Source organism: Metarhizium robertsii, assembly GCF_000187425.2.
Source record: "Metarhizium robertsii ARSEF 23 chromosome Unknown MAA_Scf_30, whole genome shotgun sequence".
Taxonomy (NCBI): Eukaryota; Fungi; Ascomycota; class Sordariomycetes; order Hypocreales; family Clavicipitaceae; genus Metarhizium; species Metarhizium robertsii.
In genome coordinates this window covers 1-18,388 of record NW_011942172.1, presented here as the reverse complement: position 1 = coordinate 18,388, position 18,388 = coordinate 1, and the positions used below count along the sequence as shown (strand labels likewise).

At 50.8% G+C, this 18,388-nt stretch overlaps 7 protein-coding genes across 7 annotated transcripts in view; 2 read left to right on the top strand and 5 right to left on the bottom strand.

The window, feature by feature from the left end:
• MAA_10331 (Heterokaryon incompatibility) overlaps positions 1-206 on the bottom strand; it is a gene marked incomplete at both ends in the record, with an annotated part of 2,484 nt that extends 2,278 nt beyond the window's left edge. Inside the window, one exon of the mRNA XM_007828329.1 lies at positions 6-206. Coding sequence (XP_007826520.1) covers positions 6-206 — 201 coding nt within the window. The remainder of the gene's footprint in view (positions 1-5) is intronic.
• An 884-nt stretch (positions 207-1,090) lies between these two features.
• Positions 1,091-2,953, bottom strand: MAA_10330 (acetyl-CoA synthetase-like protein; the record flags this gene model as incomplete). The annotated part of the gene is made up of 3 exons (XM_007828328.2): positions 1,091-1,183; positions 1,260-2,452; positions 2,554-2,953. The coding sequence occupies 3 exons, from the start codon at positions 2,951-2,953 to the stop codon at positions 1,091-1,093; spliced, it is 1,686 nt and encodes a 561-aa protein (XP_007826519.2).
• Positions 2,954-5,255: 2,302 nt separating this feature from the next.
• MAA_10329 (UTP-ammonia ligase) lies at positions 5,256-7,999 on the top strand (the record flags this gene model as incomplete). Its single annotated transcript, XM_007828327.2, has 11 exons — positions 5,256-5,304; positions 5,476-5,522; positions 5,643-5,773; positions 5,826-5,892; positions 5,954-5,987; positions 6,125-6,233; positions 6,466-6,643; positions 6,705-7,194; positions 7,245-7,458; positions 7,524-7,769; positions 7,843-7,999. 11 exons carry the CDS (start codon positions 5,256-5,258, stop codon positions 7,997-7,999), a joined length of 1,722 nt encoding a protein of 573 aa, XP_007826518.2.
• A 1,247-nt stretch (positions 8,000-9,246) lies between these two features.
• Positions 9,247-10,275, top strand: MAA_10328 (Dyp-type peroxidase; the record flags this gene model as incomplete). The annotated part of the gene is made up of 1 exon (XM_007828326.1): positions 9,247-10,275. One exon carries the CDS (start codon positions 9,247-9,249, stop codon positions 10,273-10,275), a length of 1,029 nt encoding a protein of 342 aa, XP_007826517.1.
• A 94-nt stretch (positions 10,276-10,369) lies between these two features.
• MAA_10327 (peroxisomal catalase) lies at positions 10,370-12,180 on the bottom strand (the record flags this gene model as incomplete). The annotated part of the gene is made up of 4 exons (XM_007828325.2): positions 10,370-11,081; positions 11,146-11,267; positions 11,334-11,617; positions 11,688-12,180. The coding sequence occupies 4 exons, from the start codon at positions 12,178-12,180 to the stop codon at positions 10,370-10,372; spliced, it is 1,611 nt and encodes a 536-aa protein (XP_007826516.2).
• A 570-nt stretch (positions 12,181-12,750) lies between these two features.
• MAA_10326 (proteinrelated to NAD(P)H-dependent oxidoreductase) lies at positions 12,751-13,691 on the bottom strand (the record flags this gene model as incomplete). Its single annotated transcript, XM_007828324.1, has 2 exons — positions 12,751-13,556; positions 13,622-13,691. The coding sequence occupies 2 exons, from the start codon at positions 13,689-13,691 to the stop codon at positions 12,751-12,753; spliced, it is 876 nt and encodes a 291-aa protein (XP_007826515.1).
• Positions 13,692-17,549: 3,858 nt separating this feature from the next.
• MAA_11790 (uncharacterized protein) lies at positions 17,550-18,067 on the bottom strand (the record flags this gene model as incomplete). The annotated part of the gene is made up of 2 exons (XM_011412978.1): positions 17,550-17,753; positions 17,819-18,067. 2 exons carry the CDS (start codon positions 18,065-18,067, stop codon positions 17,550-17,552), a joined length of 453 nt encoding a protein of 150 aa, XP_011411280.1.
• Positions 18,068-18,388: the final 321 nt, after the last annotated feature.

The window sequence follows — 18,388 nt, the reverse complement described above, 5'->3', positions numbered from 1 at the left end:
CCCACGCCGGCGCTCAGCTTGCGATGCGTCCTCGCCAGGGCGACCTCGCTGCCGGTGGCCCGTCGAAAGGGCAGCTGGTGGAAGCCCGTGGCCGCCGGCGGAGGCGTGGCCGTGGGCGAGCCCGCGCGGCGTCGTGACCGTTCCGAGTCTGAGTCTGCGGCGTCATCGGGCCGCCGCCGAGACAAAATCCGCGAAATCTTCTTCATGGCGTTTCTTGTCGTCTGCAGTAGCCCATGGCGTTTACACTTCTCCCCGGCTCTGCTGATTTACATGGGACGATGCTTCATGCGTAAAAAAAAAATAATAATAATAAATTAGACCCAAAAGAATATTGAAAAGAAGAAATGTACAGAGAAAGGGACAAAAGGAAAAAAAGAACAGGTCGTTCAAGCGGTTTGGTTTACAGTTTGGGAACTATGGAGTACTGTGGCGATCAATAAATTTGTCAACCCACGCCGTCTCCACGCTTCCCTCCCCCCCGGCGGAAGATGGATGGCACTAGCTACTACTACTACTGGCAGAAAGCTCGAGTTTATTGGGCGTGTAAAATTCATTCTCCGATGAAATGGGTCCCCGAGGCGTTGGCGTTGACGAGCTGAACTTGTCCAACCGACACAGGGTCCCTTCAGGGTCGTAGGGTCCTTTTGGAAGAACGGATGAAAAGGCAGCCGTTGGTCGTTGGCAGAAGGCGTTGCAGGATACCAATCGGCCCCTGTTGGAAGTTCTCCAGCGACTAGGGAGGCCCCTTGCCAATATGCCAATTAAACAGCGAATGGGCTCTCGGGACTTTGCACCCGTCGCTGCCGCAGGACCTCCAGTCGACAATGTCGCCGTCGCAGACGTCAAGCCGCGGGTGTGAACAGGGCCTGGCGATTGGGGTTTTACGCAGACCAGGGGGCCGCAAAAGAAGTAAGACACAGGGGGAGATTGGCAATTTTTTTTTTCTTGACAGGTCAGTGGTTATTACGGAAGTGACATGGTGATTTCGTTGACAGATGCACGGCCGAGTGGGTTAAAAAAAATCCCGACAGGTTCGAGAAATGCGTAATTTCAAGCCAGATCCGCTATTGAAGCTGGGTATAAAGCAGGTTTACACATAGGACAGGGTATTGTCATCATTGATCTTCCCAGCAACTCCGAGACGGGCTTCGCCACCAGAGACACACGGCCCACGCGCCACAATCTGCAAATCCAATGTTAGCCATCGTTAATAATCCACTAATGGGCGGAGGGAGCGGGTGAGCTGGTTATATATGTACCTCGCCTTCGATGATATCGTCCGTAGTGTTGTGCTTTTCCGTGTCTTTGAGGTAAATCTCAACTGACGACGGCGGGACGCCAAAATGGGCCTCGATGCCAGGCGTGAGCCGGTAGTCAAACAAGGCGGTTTGTGCAACCGCACCAGCGACTCTCGCCGCAGTCAAGGCATACACTATCCGTGCGCCCGTATACACTCTCAAATCAGACAGTATCTGGGTTGAAAGCAGCGGCGTGTCGCCGCCAACACGCTCCGCCACATACACAAGACGCAACTTTCCAGGTGCCGTGCCAATGCGAGGGCGAGTCCCGGCCGCAAAGGCAGAGAGAAAGTTTGTACCTCCGTGGACGCCGCGCTGTGTGAGGGTGCTGGTAGCCAGGGAGTGTGAGAGCTTGGCTAGTCCACCACCGAGGCGGCGGGTGGATTCTTCATGCGTGCGAAGCAAGGTTGCTGGGCTGGCGACAATGACGGTAGGCGCTACACCCTGCGTGGCCAGAACGAGATCTGGCGATCGGCCAGCCACCGAGTTGAATGCCACCGAAGAGTTGGAGTACAAGGCCGCAAGAGTGAGCGTCAGTGTGTGCATGTTGGACAGCGACTCCGCGGGGAGGAAGAGGTCAGCCTGAGTGAGGCGTTCTCTCGTGGGAATGGCTGCGATTTGACCAGATATGCCCGAAGCCAGGTTCGCCTGCGTAAATCGCACCATTTCTTCTAATTCGCCCTGCTTAGCTTGCCAGAAGGCAACAATGTCACCCGGAGCGCCGGTACTGTCCTCAGAAGCGGGCAACTCGGTTCCAGCCGCTGCAGGAGTATCGTTCAAGAGGTCCTGCCAGGTAGTCACGTTGACGGCCGAGCCCATGCCCTCGGGGACATCGTTCCAGTCCATGTGGCGACTGCCTTCGTCAACGACCCAGATGAGCTGCCGGAGAGACGGGTAGGCATTGACAACAGCGTCGAGAGGGAATGATCCCGTGGCGGTGACAACAGTGTCGACAGCGGAGCGACGGAGCATAGAGATGAGTTCCGACTCGCTGACATCGAAGGGGATAAGGACTGCGGTGAGGTTCGGGTAAAACGAGCAGGCAAGAAGGGTGATGAGATGTTCTATGGAGTTGGGGAGATAGATGGCCACTTTGATGGAGCCCTGTTCAGCAATGTACCGACCGATAATATTAATCTGGCGATTGATGTCGTCTACAAACGGCGTTAGCATAAACGTGTACTTGGCAAAAGTTGACTGTGGCCAGCACTATGGGCGAATATAGATAGACGAAAGGTAGAAACAAGCAACGCACCCATCTTGTGTTCGATTACATTCTCTGATCCCAACACAGTTAACAGTCGTCCTCTGGCACCGGCATCACCGCTGACTGCCTTTCTCCAGACATCGCGCAAATCGCCATCCCGTCCGCGCGAAAACTTGGGCGCACCAGGATCCTTGACATTCAACCCAGCATTAAGTGCCATGCCATGGGGCGCAGACTGCGAGCGGTACACAGCACTCTCGCCTTCCTTGCGGACCGACGACGGCATGGACTGTCTGGCGAGCAGCAGAGGGTGGGCATCTGGCTCCGTTGCGGACATTATACGATAGGTGATGAGCACGACGAGCGTGGTCGCCAACGCGGTCGAGTAGCCGTTCCATTGGCCGAACAGATCCGTGATGGACGAGTCGAGCGATTCGAGGAGACCCATGATGAGGGCGATACGGAGGGACGGTTTGTTGGTGAGGACGATTGGGCTGTTAGCTGCTTGCCCAGGCGACAGGTGCGTCTGGTGTGCAATCCGCGACAGGAGTTGATGATGGGAGGCGGTCTCCAGGGCCGGATGGATGGTGGTTTGGGTTGTGTTTTAACTTTTGGGCTTCCGAGGCCAACGGAGACGGAACATTGAAGTGGGGGAACCAAGCGCTGATCTGTGCCGTCGACAGCGACGAGCTGCAGGCCTCGAGCCGTCAGCCGTGAGCCGTGAGCTGCAAGCTGCAAGCTGCATGCTCGACGCGGGAAATGACGCGAGACTCGAGTGGGCGTCCTCCTTCAAAGAGCTTCGGCTCGGACGTATGGAGTGCAGGACTGCGCTTTGAATGTCCAGATTGAGATTGGGCTGCCTGCGCCTGGTGCCACGAGATAAGCTATTTGATCCCCATGGAGCTCCAACAATGTATTCGGATTATGACCGATGCATAAGCAGTATCACTTTAAGCCTACATATGTACCACAAAAGAAAGGTCGAGTCGACAATTCAATCACCGTCTTCAATGTTCTGCTGGGGCTTCCAGGGCCTTGCAGAGGGAGATACTTCGCTGGAGCCCTCAATTGCTTCTCCAAGGATCATCCCGCTGGGATCCGGTCTGGCATGCAGGTTAGGCTTGCATTTTACTAGTACGTACCGCGGAAAGGCAACGTACTCGGCGCATACATTCGCGGTGAGGGGTAGTTGACAAAAGGAAGCAAAATGCAAACATTGAAGCACTACGTCGACATCTGTCTAGTTGTAATCTAGACTACTAACTACACATACTAGGCGGTTACTATTCCAAAGCCACCAACTTCCTCTGCCTGAGAGCTACTAATACGGAAGTAGTATTATAGCCCAGCTTGGGAAAGGTTTAGTCAAAAGTTTACCCGCTCCCTATACGTTTTGCAGTCTGGTTTGGTAGATAGGGTTCGGATAGCATGTTTTAGTGCTGGTGGTCTCTGGTGTCGTGCAAGAAGAGATTAATTGATGGCTCTTTCTCTTTCGAAATCTCCCGAGCTCAAATTTCTCGGCAGCACTGTGCTGGGCCCCAGTCGGATCCAGAAGGACAGCATGTGATGGAAGGACCGCTTAAAGGTCAAATATAATGATAAAAAGAAGGAAGCAAACTCAATTCCATACATACCTCTAGTAACAAGACTTCTATTTGTATTCTAACCAGTTCGACTCTTGGCACGTTGATTCCCGCTACATAATAGCTGTATCCATTAAAACCACCAGACTCAACAGCGGGCGACCAGATTCTGCTTGGGGCAGCCGCCCCACAGGCCCGGTACACTTTGCACCAGACATGCTGACTTCACAGCAGCCACACTAAAGAGTAAATACACCATCAGAATTAATAGACCCTTTATAAAATTAACTAGAGACTCGATTCTTAAGTATTTTTTACTTAAATTATGCAATATATTTTAGAATCAAGTATATTATTTGTATTAAATATAGTGTTATAAGTAACAGTATTCTTGCAGGAACTACCTAGAGATCAGATGTACTGCGGGGTGGACCACTAAACACGTATCGCCCATTTTTTCACCACGTATCGCCCCTTAGTCCTAATTTGGAAGGACGCTCCACTCATACAAATTTGGTGTGGCTTGCGTCTGTTCAATTTCATAGCCTTATTATGTGCCGCTGTGCTGGTTCTGTTGCCTTCCGCTTTGAATAGCTGCCACCAGATTTGACCGCTATAAATCCCTTGCTGGCTTATTGGGCGGCAATAGCGTCGATAGCTTCTTCTGCGGCCGCATAAAATGGCTGTAAATTAAAGGATGACATGACAGGCAGGGCAAATTGAAGGTATTGATAAGAAGGGTTGCGTTATGTGTTAAAAAGGTTAAAATTGTGCTACTATCGTGAAATTCTTTGCAGTGGTGTTGTGTCAATGGCACTAGGCAGCAGCCTAGTAGCCTTGTGTGGCTGTATAAAATTTCCTTGGTATCTTTATAGCAAAAAATATGTGTAAAAATACTTTGCCGGATTAGGACTAAGGGGCGATACGTGGTGAAAAAATGGGCGATACGTGTTTAGTGGTCCCTGCGGGGTGTGATAACACTAATAAATTAAATGGGGCAAAATGGCACTTGGAGCGAAAAGTGGTCGCCCGCGACTAAGAAACTCACTGTAACCCCACTCAAGGACGCATCTTGACGCGTTTAAAAAAGTTTTTTGCCCATTGCATCGCATCACCAAACTTCGATCCATTTGTTTCCCCTCTAGCAGGTTTCAATCGACTATCAAGATGCGTGTAGTCCTTGTGAGCGGCGGTGTCATATCTGGCGTGGGAAAGGGTACGTCCATAACACTTGCCCCCGAGGTTCACGCATCAATATATTGTCAGCACGCCCTGGCGGACTATGGATCATCATGCTGACTTATTGGGGAAAACTTAGGAATTATTGGTATAGCAGCATTCTAGCACGGCATTCCCTCATTTTCCAATCACTGACGAGCTCTCATAGCCAGTAGTTCTGGTCTTCTTCTCAAAACCCTCGGCCTTCGAGTCACCGTACGTCAACACTATTACCACCCTTTCGCCAATGTACAATTTCACGCTCACACCACGAGTTATAGGCCCAGAAAATTGACCCATATCTCAACACCGATGCTGGATTATTGAACCCCCTAGAGCAAGACTCCCCGACTGCTTTCCGATCCTCTCACGATACAAACATCGGCTGACCGAAGTATCAGGCATGGAGAATGCTTCGTTCTTGCGGACGGCGGAGAGACAGATCTCGACCTCGGCAACTACGAACGGTATGTGCTGCATGTCTGGCATTGGCGAAGGCTGTGCTAATATAATATTCAGGTATCTCGGCATTCAGCTTAGTAACGAGAGTAACATGACCACTGGCAAAATCTACAAACTCGTCCTCGTACGAAAGAATCCCGACGCCGCAATTGCGTAATCCCACACTGATTGTAATTTCCTGATAGGATAAAGAAAGACGAGGCGATTACCTAGGAAAAAGTATGTAATTGGAAATGAGCCCGGCCTTGTCTCCTGTAATGCTGGGATAGGCATGCCATCAGCCGATGGCACCCACAAGCTGACCCTTCCCAGCATGCTTTAGCCTCTTTATAGGATGATTGCTAACCGTATATCAGCTGTCCAGGTTGTTCCTCATATCACAGATGCGATGCAAGAATGGATCGAAAGAGTCGCCAAAATTCCGGTAGACGACTCCGGAGAGGAACCTGATGTCTGTATTAGTATGTTATTGGCCGCCAGAATTCACAATCCCAAGTAGAACTATGCTGACATATCGCCGCAGTTGAGCTGGTGAGTCTGCTTATCACACCCTCGCTATTTGTAGGATTCTCTTTGTGCTAAACTTATTACCTTCAAGGGTGGTACTGTCGGGTATGTGTCTCTCGCTGTCTTGACCCGACTTGAAACCGGTTTCGCACCAAATTGCTGGGATTTTATGCCGCTGACACACTAATAGAGACATGGAATCTGCCCCCTTTCTTGAGGCCTTGGTGCGACTTAGATACAGACTCGGTCGAGAAAATTTCTTCAGCATCGCAGTGTCATATGTACCCATTATCAACGGGGAGGAGAAGACCAAGCCAACACAAAACGCTATCAGAGAAATGCGAAAGGCTGGATTGATTCCCGACATGGTAAGCTAGGAAGAAAAAGAGAACCCCGAGTTGCGCCTTGCAGCTGCCTAACGAGTTCTAGGTTGCCTGTCGTTGCGAACGGGAACTTGACGACGGGACAATCCAGAAAATTGCTCGAAGCTGTCAAGTCGAATACGAGCAAGTCATTGGCGTTAGAGACATGGAGACCATCTACCAGGTTCCTCTACTTCTTGAGCAAGAAGGTCTGTTGAAACAGCTGCGAAAGGGCTTGGCTCTCGACAACACTACTTTGCCACCAGCCAGAGTCCAGAAGGGGCAAGCCCTGTGGGACATCTGGACCAAAACCGTCAGCCCTAAGCATCATCTCCAGCCCGTTAATATCGCCCTGGTTGGAAAGTATGTGACTCTTGATGACGCATATCTCAGCGTGCATAAGGCTCTTGAGCACTCAGCTATGCGATGCGGTCGTAAGCTGAACCTGGTTTCGGTGGATTCCGAGCACCTCGAGCACGACATGCAGCAGAAGGAACCCACCAAGTACCACAACGCTTGGAAGGCTCTTTGCGAAGCTGAAGGAATTATAGTCCCTGGTAAGTTGTACGAATCGCGAGGTGCCTACACCAAACTAACCGTGGTTCAGGCGGTTTCGGCTCTAGGGGAGTGGAAGGCATGATTGAAACCACAAAGTGGGCTCGAGAACGCAAAGTTCCCTTCCTTGGAATCTGCCTCGGTTTACAGGTTGCAGTTATGGAATACGCTCGCAATATTATGGGATTAAAAGATGCTACGTCTGAAGAAATATCTGCCCATGCGGAGCATCGCGTCATCATTTTCATGCCAGAAGGTTCCAAGGAGTAAGTCGCCGCAATTCACAAACAACTCAGAACGACTGCGGACATTTACTGACCAAGATTTTCAGGCAAATGGGCGGCACGATGAGACTTGGCACTCGAACGTCTCACTTCAAGCCTGGGACGGAGTGGAGTAAGCTTCGCGCCATGTACGGTGGCGCTGACGTCGTTGAGGAGCGTCACCGGCATCGCTATGAGGTCAATCCCGAGTACATTGAGGATTTGGAGAATGCTGGACTCAGCGTGACTTCACTTGATGACCAAGGGGTGCGTGTCGAGACGATTGAACTGAAGGATCACCCTTTCTTTGTCGGGTAAGCAACGCAAGCTAGACAATGTCGTGGATATAACTGGTTTTTACCGAAGATTACTAACGCTGTTGACTAGTCTGCAAGCACACCCCGAGTTCACTAGCAAAGTCCTCAGCCCCTCGCCTGCCTTGTTGGGATTCGTAGCGGCCAGCGCTGGATGTTTTAGCGAGATATCTAAGACGGCCCCGAAGAAGGAATTGCTTGTTAACGGGGCTAGTGATGCGTCATTCTAAAGGTGCCAGGTCATGTAGGAAATTTATTTAGGTCTTGTCTGATTCCTTCAAACATCTGAGGAACGCAAAAGAAATTAAAGTGCTCGTATTTCAGAGCGCTGGCGTTGACGTTGATGAGGTTTGGGGCACTGCATAGGTCGGCGTTGACTGGTTTAGTTCAAGAGATTTCTCTTTCATATATACGTGCACATGTTTATAGTGGCATCTACTAGACTTCATCTCAAATTGAAATTTAATAGATATGCACCTGAGGCTATACTATGGAGCATTTGCATGCGGGAATGCTACCCTGCACCTCAGCCACCGTCTCTATGTGCTTCGACATTTGAGGCTTGAAAAGAGAAGAGTATTCCATCAAATAACATGTTACCTTCCATTTCTCATGCTACATGCCCCTAAGAGACCTATTTGTTAAGCAAAGCACCTTCAACAGAAAGCGCTCATAAGCCTTCCAGGTTCGCTTCTTTAATGAAGTCCACGAATGCTACGCCACCAATCACCAGCCTTGTGTAGTTGCAACTTGACTTCTAATTGGCTTAGAGGGCCTTTAAATTGTTATTCTTACCTAACTTGAGAATTTCGCGATCTGGGTGGATCATCGCGGCCGTGCTGTTTGTGTCAAGTACCAAGAGGCCAACACGAGAAGACTACACATCTCCTTACTATATATATACTAACCCTAGCTTTTAATATAATTATACCCTTTATTTTTACTAAAAAAATCTCTAATATACTTAATATTTATAGTATTTATATAATAGGAAACTAGTTTATAATTAGTAAAGCGCTGGTACACTGCTTTATTCTAATACTTTTCTGCTATATTAGTAATAAACCGGGGATAATATTAACGCTTTTAATGTAGTAGTAGTACTAGCATGAACGTGCTTGGTGCCCGCAACGCGATTGGAATTGCGGCCATTCTCATTGGCTCAATACTCTTCCCGGATCGGGCAGCAGACGGGGCCCCGGCCAAAAGTTGCCGGCCAGTGGGAAAAACTGGCTGGAGCAATCGAAGCCTCCAAGATGCAAGATGCCAGATTGGACATGAATCAAGCTCTGGCCATGAGGCGCGGAAGAGGTCCGAGAGGAGGCGGGGTTCTGATGTCATTTCGCTCAACCCACTGTCAACAGTTCTAGCCCGAGTCAAAGGCGGTCCAGACTCGGCGCACCGCGGGCAACTCATGCTCTCGAGTCTTGACTTGAGTCTTTGCCATCGAGCCAGGTGTTTGAGTAGTATGCCATCAATGCCCTCTTTGATCGTCACCTCGACCCGCATCACACTCGCTCTCCAAGCCAGACAAGCAGGCCCAGCCCTCGCCCGCTACACCTCGTCCAAATCAACAATGAGTTCCCAGCCCGTGGCAAGCCCGCTCACACAGTCGGCGACGTTCCTGGTCGTTTCGGCCACCGAGTCGCCGGATGCCATCGCCACGATCCGCGCCGCACTTTCCTCCGTGGCCGACATTGCTAAAAACGTGTCCATCCGCCATCCCAGCTCCAATCTAAGCTGCGTAGTTGGCATCGGGAGCTCGGTCTGGGACCGACTCACCGGCATCCCCAAGCCCAAGGAGCTGCACGCCTTCCCAGAGGTCCGCGGAGCCAAGCACACAGCCGTCTCGACGCCCGGCGACCTCTTGTTCCACATACGCGCCGAGAGGAGAGACGTTAGCTTCGAATTCGAGAACCAGCTGCTCATGAAGCTGGGCGGCTCCGTCAAGGTGGAGGACGAGACCACCGGTTTCCGCTACTTTGACGCCCGCGATCTCTTGGGATTCGTCGACGGCACCGCCAATCCTGTCGGATCGGACGTGGCAGACGCCGTCTGTATTGCCGAGGCAGACGACGCGGCTGCCGTGGGCGGAAGTTATATCGTGGTGCAAAAATACGTCCACGATATAGATGGCTGGCGCGGATTGTCCACTGAGCAGCAAGAGGCCGTCATTGGCCGAACCAAGCTGGACAACATGGAGCTCGACGACGCTCAACAAGGGCAGCAACAATCTCACAAGACGTTGGCGACCATCCAAGACGAGGACGGCGACGAGCATGACATTCTGCGAGACAACATGCCCTTTGGGTCGCCGGGGCACAAGGAGTTTGGAACCTATTTCATTGGGTATTCCAAGAAACTATGGGTGATTGAAAAGATGATGGAGCGCATGTTTATCGGTAACCCGCCGGGCAAGCACGACCGCATCTTGGATTTTTCGACGCCTCTAACAGGCACGACGTTCTACGCACCGCCCACGTCTATCCTGGAGAAGCTTGGGTGATTGAATGTCGGACGGAGCCAAGTAGTGTTATGCGTCGGGGCCACATGTACATAGAATATCTATTTCATTTCATTACCTAGCGCGTTTCGCTTGATCAAGCGCCGTGAAGGGTTGATAATAAAGTATCCGGTGTCCATTCAGGCTCATAGATTTCTCTCGAGTCGGTCGAATCCTGGCACAATAAATGAATTAGAGTCCTCTCCACCCCATGCCGAGCCTCACTGCTCATTGACCCAAGAACATTAGCCATGTTTAGGGCGTAGTCTGTTTTGGAGGCTCTAGCTGACTGCACAGCAAACGTTTGGAACAAACAAGTGTAAAGGCGTTGTGTCGAATTGTGCCAAAAGTCTCTATATTCGTCAAGATGCTTCTCCAACGAGGCCACGTCGTCCGAGTGCATGAGCTCAGGTTCGCTAGACCTTTGGCTGGTGTTTGTATCCGTGTCCCTGCTCATGGAGGCTTGCAATATGACAGAGATGAAGAAAAGACAAGCCAGGCGTCTGTACTCTCCCTCTTGGCAGTCTTCGAAACGGGAATTTTTGGACTCGTGTTGCCGCATATCCGTTTGGATCAGGGCGACTGCGTTCTGTATGCAGGTTCTGTTGGTCAAGCCATTCTTGTTCGACGGACTGCTCATAAAGTTGCCTATATCTTGAACGAAGGATAGAAGCCACAAGCACCGAATACGATGAAGACTAGTGCTGTCGTTCAAAATAGGCTGTAGTGCAGCCGACAACGACGGGTTCCAGATCTCCTTGATTTGGTTAGAGGTGTCAAACCACGATGGCTTGGCCATGAGACTTATACTACAGACGGCAGTTAGCACTCTTGAATGCAAGATTCAAGCGGGAAACAAAAGCAGGAACCAACAGCGAAGCAACCAATCCCAGTCGCCAGTTGCTCTGTAGAGCCGCAAGTCCGCCTCGGGCGGCGATCATGCGCTGCAATCCGTCGCGGTGGATCCTCCACTCTGCTTCAGTGCCCCAATATCGCTATTTTCAAAGGAGTGTGTCAGATACTGCTCTGCGATGCTCAATCGTCTGCTGGATGCTGCTAACCTCGTACGTCAGGAGCCGCAGCACGGCCGCAAAGACCTCGTCGCTCAGAGCGAGGTGCTTGTCCTTCATCCAGACGGAGACGATTCTCATCGCCTCTGCCTTGAACTTCAATGCCTCTGCAGAGGTTCGGAATCCTTGCATTCGAGCAAGATGAGCAGCTGAATGGGCCATTACGGCATTAAACGATGCTGCGTTGGACAAGTCTAGGGGTAGCCAGACGTCGCGCATTGGGTTGAAACTTCGCGGCAGGTCATTAAACATCATGGTAGCATACTTGCTCAGCCCTAAGATGCAGAAGTTGGGTCAGAAATCACGGGAGAAAACCAGCAATGATAGACCAACTAGCACACTTACAATGGTGAAGGAGCCGGTGATGCTGGGCTGTTAATTTGACAGGAAACTTGTCAAACGGATCCAACCGACTGGACCCCAGGGCACGATTCATTCCAGATAGAGCCTGAGACTGAATGCTGCCGAGGGCCACGGACGGTTGCTTCGCCTTGGACGGCCGGCCTGAAGGGCTGCGCTTCGTTCTTGATGGCGGGCTGGAATGGCCAGGCGAGGCAGAGGACGACTGCGACCGCGACCGCGACTGCGACTGCGACTGCGACCGTGATGGAGAAGCGCCAGCAACGTGGCCAGAGTTTTTCTTCCGCGGCCGGATAGGTAGGTATGGCTTGTGTCCTGCCTCGTTGGCCTTCTTTTCGCTCAGCTTGCGCCGCCGCTGTTTCCAGTATTCGCGCATGGCATGACTGCGGACGCCATGTTGGCCCTGGCTAGTGACAAAGGTGAAGTTTGTGGTTTCCGTCCCAGAGTGCTCGTCGTCCTCATTCTCCGTCTGGGCCATTTTCACAGGGCGTGGCCGCGGGGAGGCCAAGCCTCGGTCGAAATGCAAGGGCAAATCCTAACAGGAAGTTTATCGGGTTCGAACTTCCGAGAGAGAAGAGGTGGGTGGGTAGCTCGTCAGTCGAGAGCCAAGGCAACTCCCAATCTGTATGTCATCTTGCATCCAGCTTGATGGAAGGGGATACATATTCAACTAGGCGCATGTGCCGGCTGGGATGCCATCTGGATGCTTCCAGGGATGTCTGGTGGAGGCAAGATGCGCTTGGAGTTGCAAAGTTCTGAGGCGCCCCGGCTGCCCCGATACTAGCAAATCAGCATGGAATATGTCACAAGGCTGATCAGACTTGATCCACAGTTCATGTTTGGTTGGTGAAGCTGGTGCAACTTGCCAATCAGGGACTAAACTAAACTTAAACCAGACACATGCACCCGAGTCACGATTCGTAGCTCAAAACAATTGAACCCTTCAATGTTCACCCTCATCTCATTCTAGGAGCACAATTCCTCATCTTCTATTGCTCCAAGATGGCATCATTCAGTTTCTGTTTCTCCCGCCCCGTCCGAATAATAGTTACATGCCCGCTGAGAGCGTGTACCCGCCATCAACCACAACAATGTGTCCGTTGACATACTGGTTGGCGGCCATGAACAAGACGGTCGATGCCATGTCCTCGTCTTTGCCGGGCCTAGCCGCCGGTATTTTACCTTGATACTTGTCTTTCGGCAGTTGGCTTTTCTGAGCCTCGTCGCTCTCTCCGGCCGTCATTTCGCTGGGGAAGACGCCCGGCGCGATGCCATTGACGCGGATCTTCAGCCCTGCAGCCCCAATCTCTGCGGCCAACATGCGAGTGACGTGGTTCGCTGCTGCCTTGGACGCATTGTAGCTGAAGTGGTGCTGCGACGTCTTGACCAGACCAGAAATCGACGTGATGTTAATGACGGTGCCCGACCAGCCAGCGTGTCTCTCGCTGGACGCCTGCAGTAATGGCAAAAACGCCGCCGTGGTGAAGTAGACGGCAGCCACGTTTGTTTTGTATACGCCAATCCAGTTGTCAAAGTCGGACTGATGAAACAGCGAGTCTCGCAGTTCCGACGCCGACCTGGCCTCGGCCGTCTGGTGGTGGTCCGCCGCAATGCCGGCGTTGTTGACAAGGACGCACAGGCATTTCTCACGCGACTCTATCTCTTTAACGAGGGATTGTATGCTCTCCTTGGAGGACACGTCGGCTTGGATCGTGATAAGATTGCTATTGTCATCGCCGAAATGCTGCGACTTGGCAGTGTCGAGCTTCTCCTTTGTCCGGCCTGTGATGTAGACCTTGGCGCCGTTTGCGGCAAGAGCTTGTGCGGCCATGAGCCCGATGCCCGAGCCGCCACCTATGATGAAATCTTTATGTTGGAGACGGGTCGTTGTTGCGGACTGGGGACAGTATTTGGCTGACCTGTGACGAGGGCTACTCGACCCTGAAGTTTGAAAAGCGAGTTGCTTGTCAAGGCATCTGTGCTTGCCATTCTGAAAGGGGCGTTGTGAGGTCTTGATTTTATGGCAAGAGCAAAGCGGAAAGTCCTCGATTTGATACTTGGTGCAAGTAATATCGCTGTGCGTCGGAAAATAGGTGGCATGCTCGTCGGGACTCAGCCTATTTATTCCGTTGCGGCCGTGTGCTTACCTGAAGAGACAAGCGAATCGAGGCAAGTAGCAAGTGTCATACGTATGCCATGAATGCTACATGACAACACCCTGCTGAATCCTTTCCGTATAGATGTCCTTGATTTCTTTTTCTCCTCTGGGGTGTTGAGTGCTGAGTGGCGAGAAGTTATGGAGTTGCTCCAACATTGATGTCACCGCTACTCATCATGACGACAAAAGGTCGTGGGTCATATTTTTATATTTGCATCGGCTGCATTGAACCGGAGATTGTCTCCCGAAGCTTGACGAAAGTGGTATTGCGCGGCAAGACTCTGAGATCATAGTTTGCGGAATAGTCATTTTGGGAAACCTACAGCAATGCACTTGTTTGGACATGCCCGCATCAGCCACAACATTACGGATTGCAAGACCGAAGTGGTCATGACAAACTATCATGTCACGCTCTGCACAGCCACGCTCCAGATGTCGCGGTGCCTACTAATGCCCAGGCCTTCCGAGCGAGAGAGGTTAGACCTTGAAATCCTCGTGAGCCAGTTGTTCTTGTTGCTTGAGCCCAAAACCATGGAAATCTTGGTCAAAGATATGAGAGATATATTCGCCAGATAAGACTCTTTCTGGCAAGGTGCTCTGGAGCTTTGATATTGAGATGATATCCAATCAGGACTTTGATTTTAAAAGAAACTCTAGGCTGTACGCGACGTGGGAGAAGCCAAAATTTTGGGTACGGTTTCATCAAAACCAGTTATCTAATAATCGAAGGACCTGAAGTATTGAGAAAACAGTGGTACTTCCTAAATTAACCAAGTCGATTTTATCAAGTTCTTTTATTTGCATGTATACTTGGTAATTCTGTATTTGATATCCAGGGCGGCACTGGTATTCAGGGTTGGTCGGGCGATTAAAAGACCCGACTCCAGCATTTCATTGCATCAAATAACACTGGTTTGGCTGTAACCCTTTGTCCACCAAACAGAGCTTGAGTGACTACTGGATCGAGGCTATAGATTTCGCATAAATAACTCTCATGCTTGGACTATGCTCCTGGGGCGACCTCAAATAGATGACTGAGTAAACATTCTATCTTATTTTCTTCACAAAGGAGTTCTTCGTAGTATATCTGGCAGTTTGAGCATCGCTGCAACTCCGTCATCGTTCTCGTTCTGGCCGTTACCAAGTGCTTCATCAGACATTATACTTACCGCCGAGAGGAATGCCATTTCAGCATTAGTTTTCCCCGTATCTCATTCCAAGACTCTTCACCATTGTAAGTTAAAAAGAATTTTGATCTTCCAAAGCCACCGCTCACAACCAGCCCAGTCTCCTGGCACATTGCCGTCGGTATGTCATGCCTCTCGTCGAACCATCCCGTTTACGCGTTCGGCCGCGTCGTACGAAGAGCTTTGCTATAAGTCTAGGGCTTTGCCATATCGTGGTACGTTCTTTGTCACATTTGCCAAATTTTTGGTTTAGGTTCACAACTATGCGCGTTGAGATGTTGGTCCCTGCTAGAGACAGTAGGACAGGAGCTTAACCTCATTCTAGTGACTGTTTCCATGTCAGCAGAGTTCAATGAAATTAAAAGTCAAGTGTTCTTAGATGATATCGCAGGCTCCATAGCTAAGAGTAGTATAAGGGCAGGTTTATTGCTAGCAGCGGTTCTCATGTCCTGGCCCGTAGCAACTGTTGGCGTCGATGACAGTAGTGGCTCCATGCGCAGAGCATAGTGGAAGAATCTCTACCACATGACTGGGTTAATTCCAGGTTTGGGAGTTAAGCTCAGACTCGGGGGAAGAATACAGCCCGGGCTACCCGCGACAAAAGTATCTCGTGGTGCTCAATGTCGCTTCTATTAAAAATACCAGCGTTTAACGTTCGGAATCACAGCAATTCACATAATACAAAGGTCTTTTTTCTTCAAGTATGATTCTGAATTTTTTAGACGCGGAATAGTGTTCGACATCAAGTCTGTCTAGATACGCTTTGGAGCTAATCACTGGTGACTCGACATAATAATGCACAAGTCATGGCAGCCCTTCTTTGCCTCATCGTCATCACCGAGGTTTGACCGGGAAGCACTCGTGGGACATTAGCAAACTTAACAGCCGCAGTCCATAACTACGCACCAATTATTCAAGAATCTTGTTTACCATTGCTTCTCTTAAGAATCATGGGAGACCTTGAGCTCCTAAGAGGCGGCTTTATTCGCTGACAAGCCATGAAAATTTCAATCAACTTCACAGAGAAGTTCTTCAGGGTATGTATGGCATGCGCCTCTTCTATATTTAGCTTTGTTGTGAGAGTGGCTAAAGTGGAGTATACATGTTGTCAGCCGTGCATGATACCACGATACACAGTCGATGCCTGAATAGCGACAAGGCTAGAACGTGTATGTAAACTTTTGAAGAAAGATGGACACACGACAAGGTTCTCTACTCATCAGCCCATTGGCATTCTCACCTATCAGAGTGTTGATGCCTTAGCCATCAGCCTAGAAGCTGGAAATGGGCATCACTCTTGGTAGGTCAGCCTTCATGAGCCGAAATCCCAAAAGTGTCCAAATTCAAGATTTGACACATGGGAATACCTATCCGAGGACCGCTATTACTGGATCGCTCGAATGAGTGACTTGACGACCTGGTTGAACGCACCCGTCATCAATACGGTCACCACGACTGTTTGGCAACAGCAGCATGAATGCATTACTTTCACCGCATCATGCTCCCAAGTGGATCAAGTGGTTGATGACGGGTGAGATCAGTGGACAGATGCCGTGCTATCACGACACGTACCGAACGGTTGTGCTCTCAATGCCATTTATATTCACTGATGCGCGCGTAAATGGACAAACTGCCCCCCGAGAACTGTCGACCCAGCTTATACAAGTTTCAGGCTCAAAACGGTCTTGTGTCAAAAGCCCACATCGGAAGTTCCTCCGGTAAGCTGGATATGGATCACTTATTGGTCCGTAATCTTCAAAACGGTCCCTGCATTGCAGCTGTGTCAACGGAAGTCTCTCCGGCAGCGTCCCAGCCTGTCGTCATTCTGACATGGGCTCAAGTCTAGCCAAAGAAATACGCAGCCCGACCGGAGCGCGGATCGGCAAAAGGTCTCTGCAACATTGGTCGGTCTGTGTTCAGCAGCACCGACACAGGCGGCATCTTGCTATGCCAGCCCCGAGAGATAAAATATCCGAGCATGATTCGACACCTTGTGGGTACACGGGCTGCCAGATGCCCGAGATTGATATTTGCATTTTGGTTCAGAAAGTATTAGGTGCCGAGACGGATGTGGCGGCGAAATGTGCTGTGAGGTTGGGCTAAGCAATAGCAGAAGACAAAACGTCTCGAGATTCGATCGCATGCTATCTTGAAAGATGATAATCACAACTATCATGACTAAACTGTTTTCGAAATTTTGTATTATGGAGAAGTTGCTCCGTATAACCAATCCCCAAAGCCTGCCAGCAAACCGGGCGCCACTGGGAGACCAGCATGGGAACAGAACCACAAAGGCTGGCATAAATGACGAGCGCCTCCCTCGAATGCTTCATGAGGTCTCTCTAAGAAAATGCAAGCATTATGAACGAAAGACAGTGTCTTTCAGTCCCAGCCAGTAGTCGTCATAAAATAAGCTACGCCGAATTCACGCTTAAAAACGCCCCTTTTACCAAACCCCTTTGCTCTTCCGCGCCCAATTCTTTTTTCATACTCGGCCCGCCTTTACGGCTCATCCGCATGGGAAATAACGCCAGACCTGACTTGATCTCTTGCGGCCACGGCAGCATATATCAGACAGATGGCTTGGGCGTCTGGGAGGGACAGTCGCCCCCCCTCGCTTTGGAGTAACCTGTTTGCCTCGTGCAAGAATCTTTCTGCCAGAACCTCACGTACCGTGGTATCTAGATATTGCTTAGGGGAGAGGAACTAGAAGACGACTCAGTCTAGTGCAAGTTGAAGCGGGCAGTGGCGGTGCTTTGACAACAACTTACACACTGTTGCGCACAGATGGCGTTGACCAGCAGTGGCGAGCAGGATGTGGCAGCGGCCACGTCTCCCAGTTTCATCTCGTCGAGAAATGTGACACGTGGTATTGGGGGGAAAACATATAAATAGTCGAACATGAAGTACTGCGAGATGAGCTCCGATACGACTTCGTCACTTGCGACGACGGACCACGGCAGAGCGCGGACCTCAAAGAGGGCATTGCTCGCCGACTCAACACGCGTGTCATCAGACATGTCGGTTGAGGCGGGGGACTCGGTGCACTCCAGGGCGAGGACGTCATTTCGGTCGAACAGTCGCAGCGCGTCGATGGGATTGTGGTTGTCACCGGCCCGAATGTGTTGGAACACCTTGTATGCCTCGTCCTCGGACGACGCGCAGATGTATCCGTAAAGGCGTTGCAGCTGGTGAACGCCCTTCCTCAGCTGCCCGGCTTCCTTCTCCAGCGCACTGTATTTCTTCTTGAGCGCCGCGGCACGGGATTCGCCAACATCCGCGTCGTACTGGCAGCTTGTGCCGTTTCGCACGCAGCGGTTGTGTAAGGGAACGGCCCCACT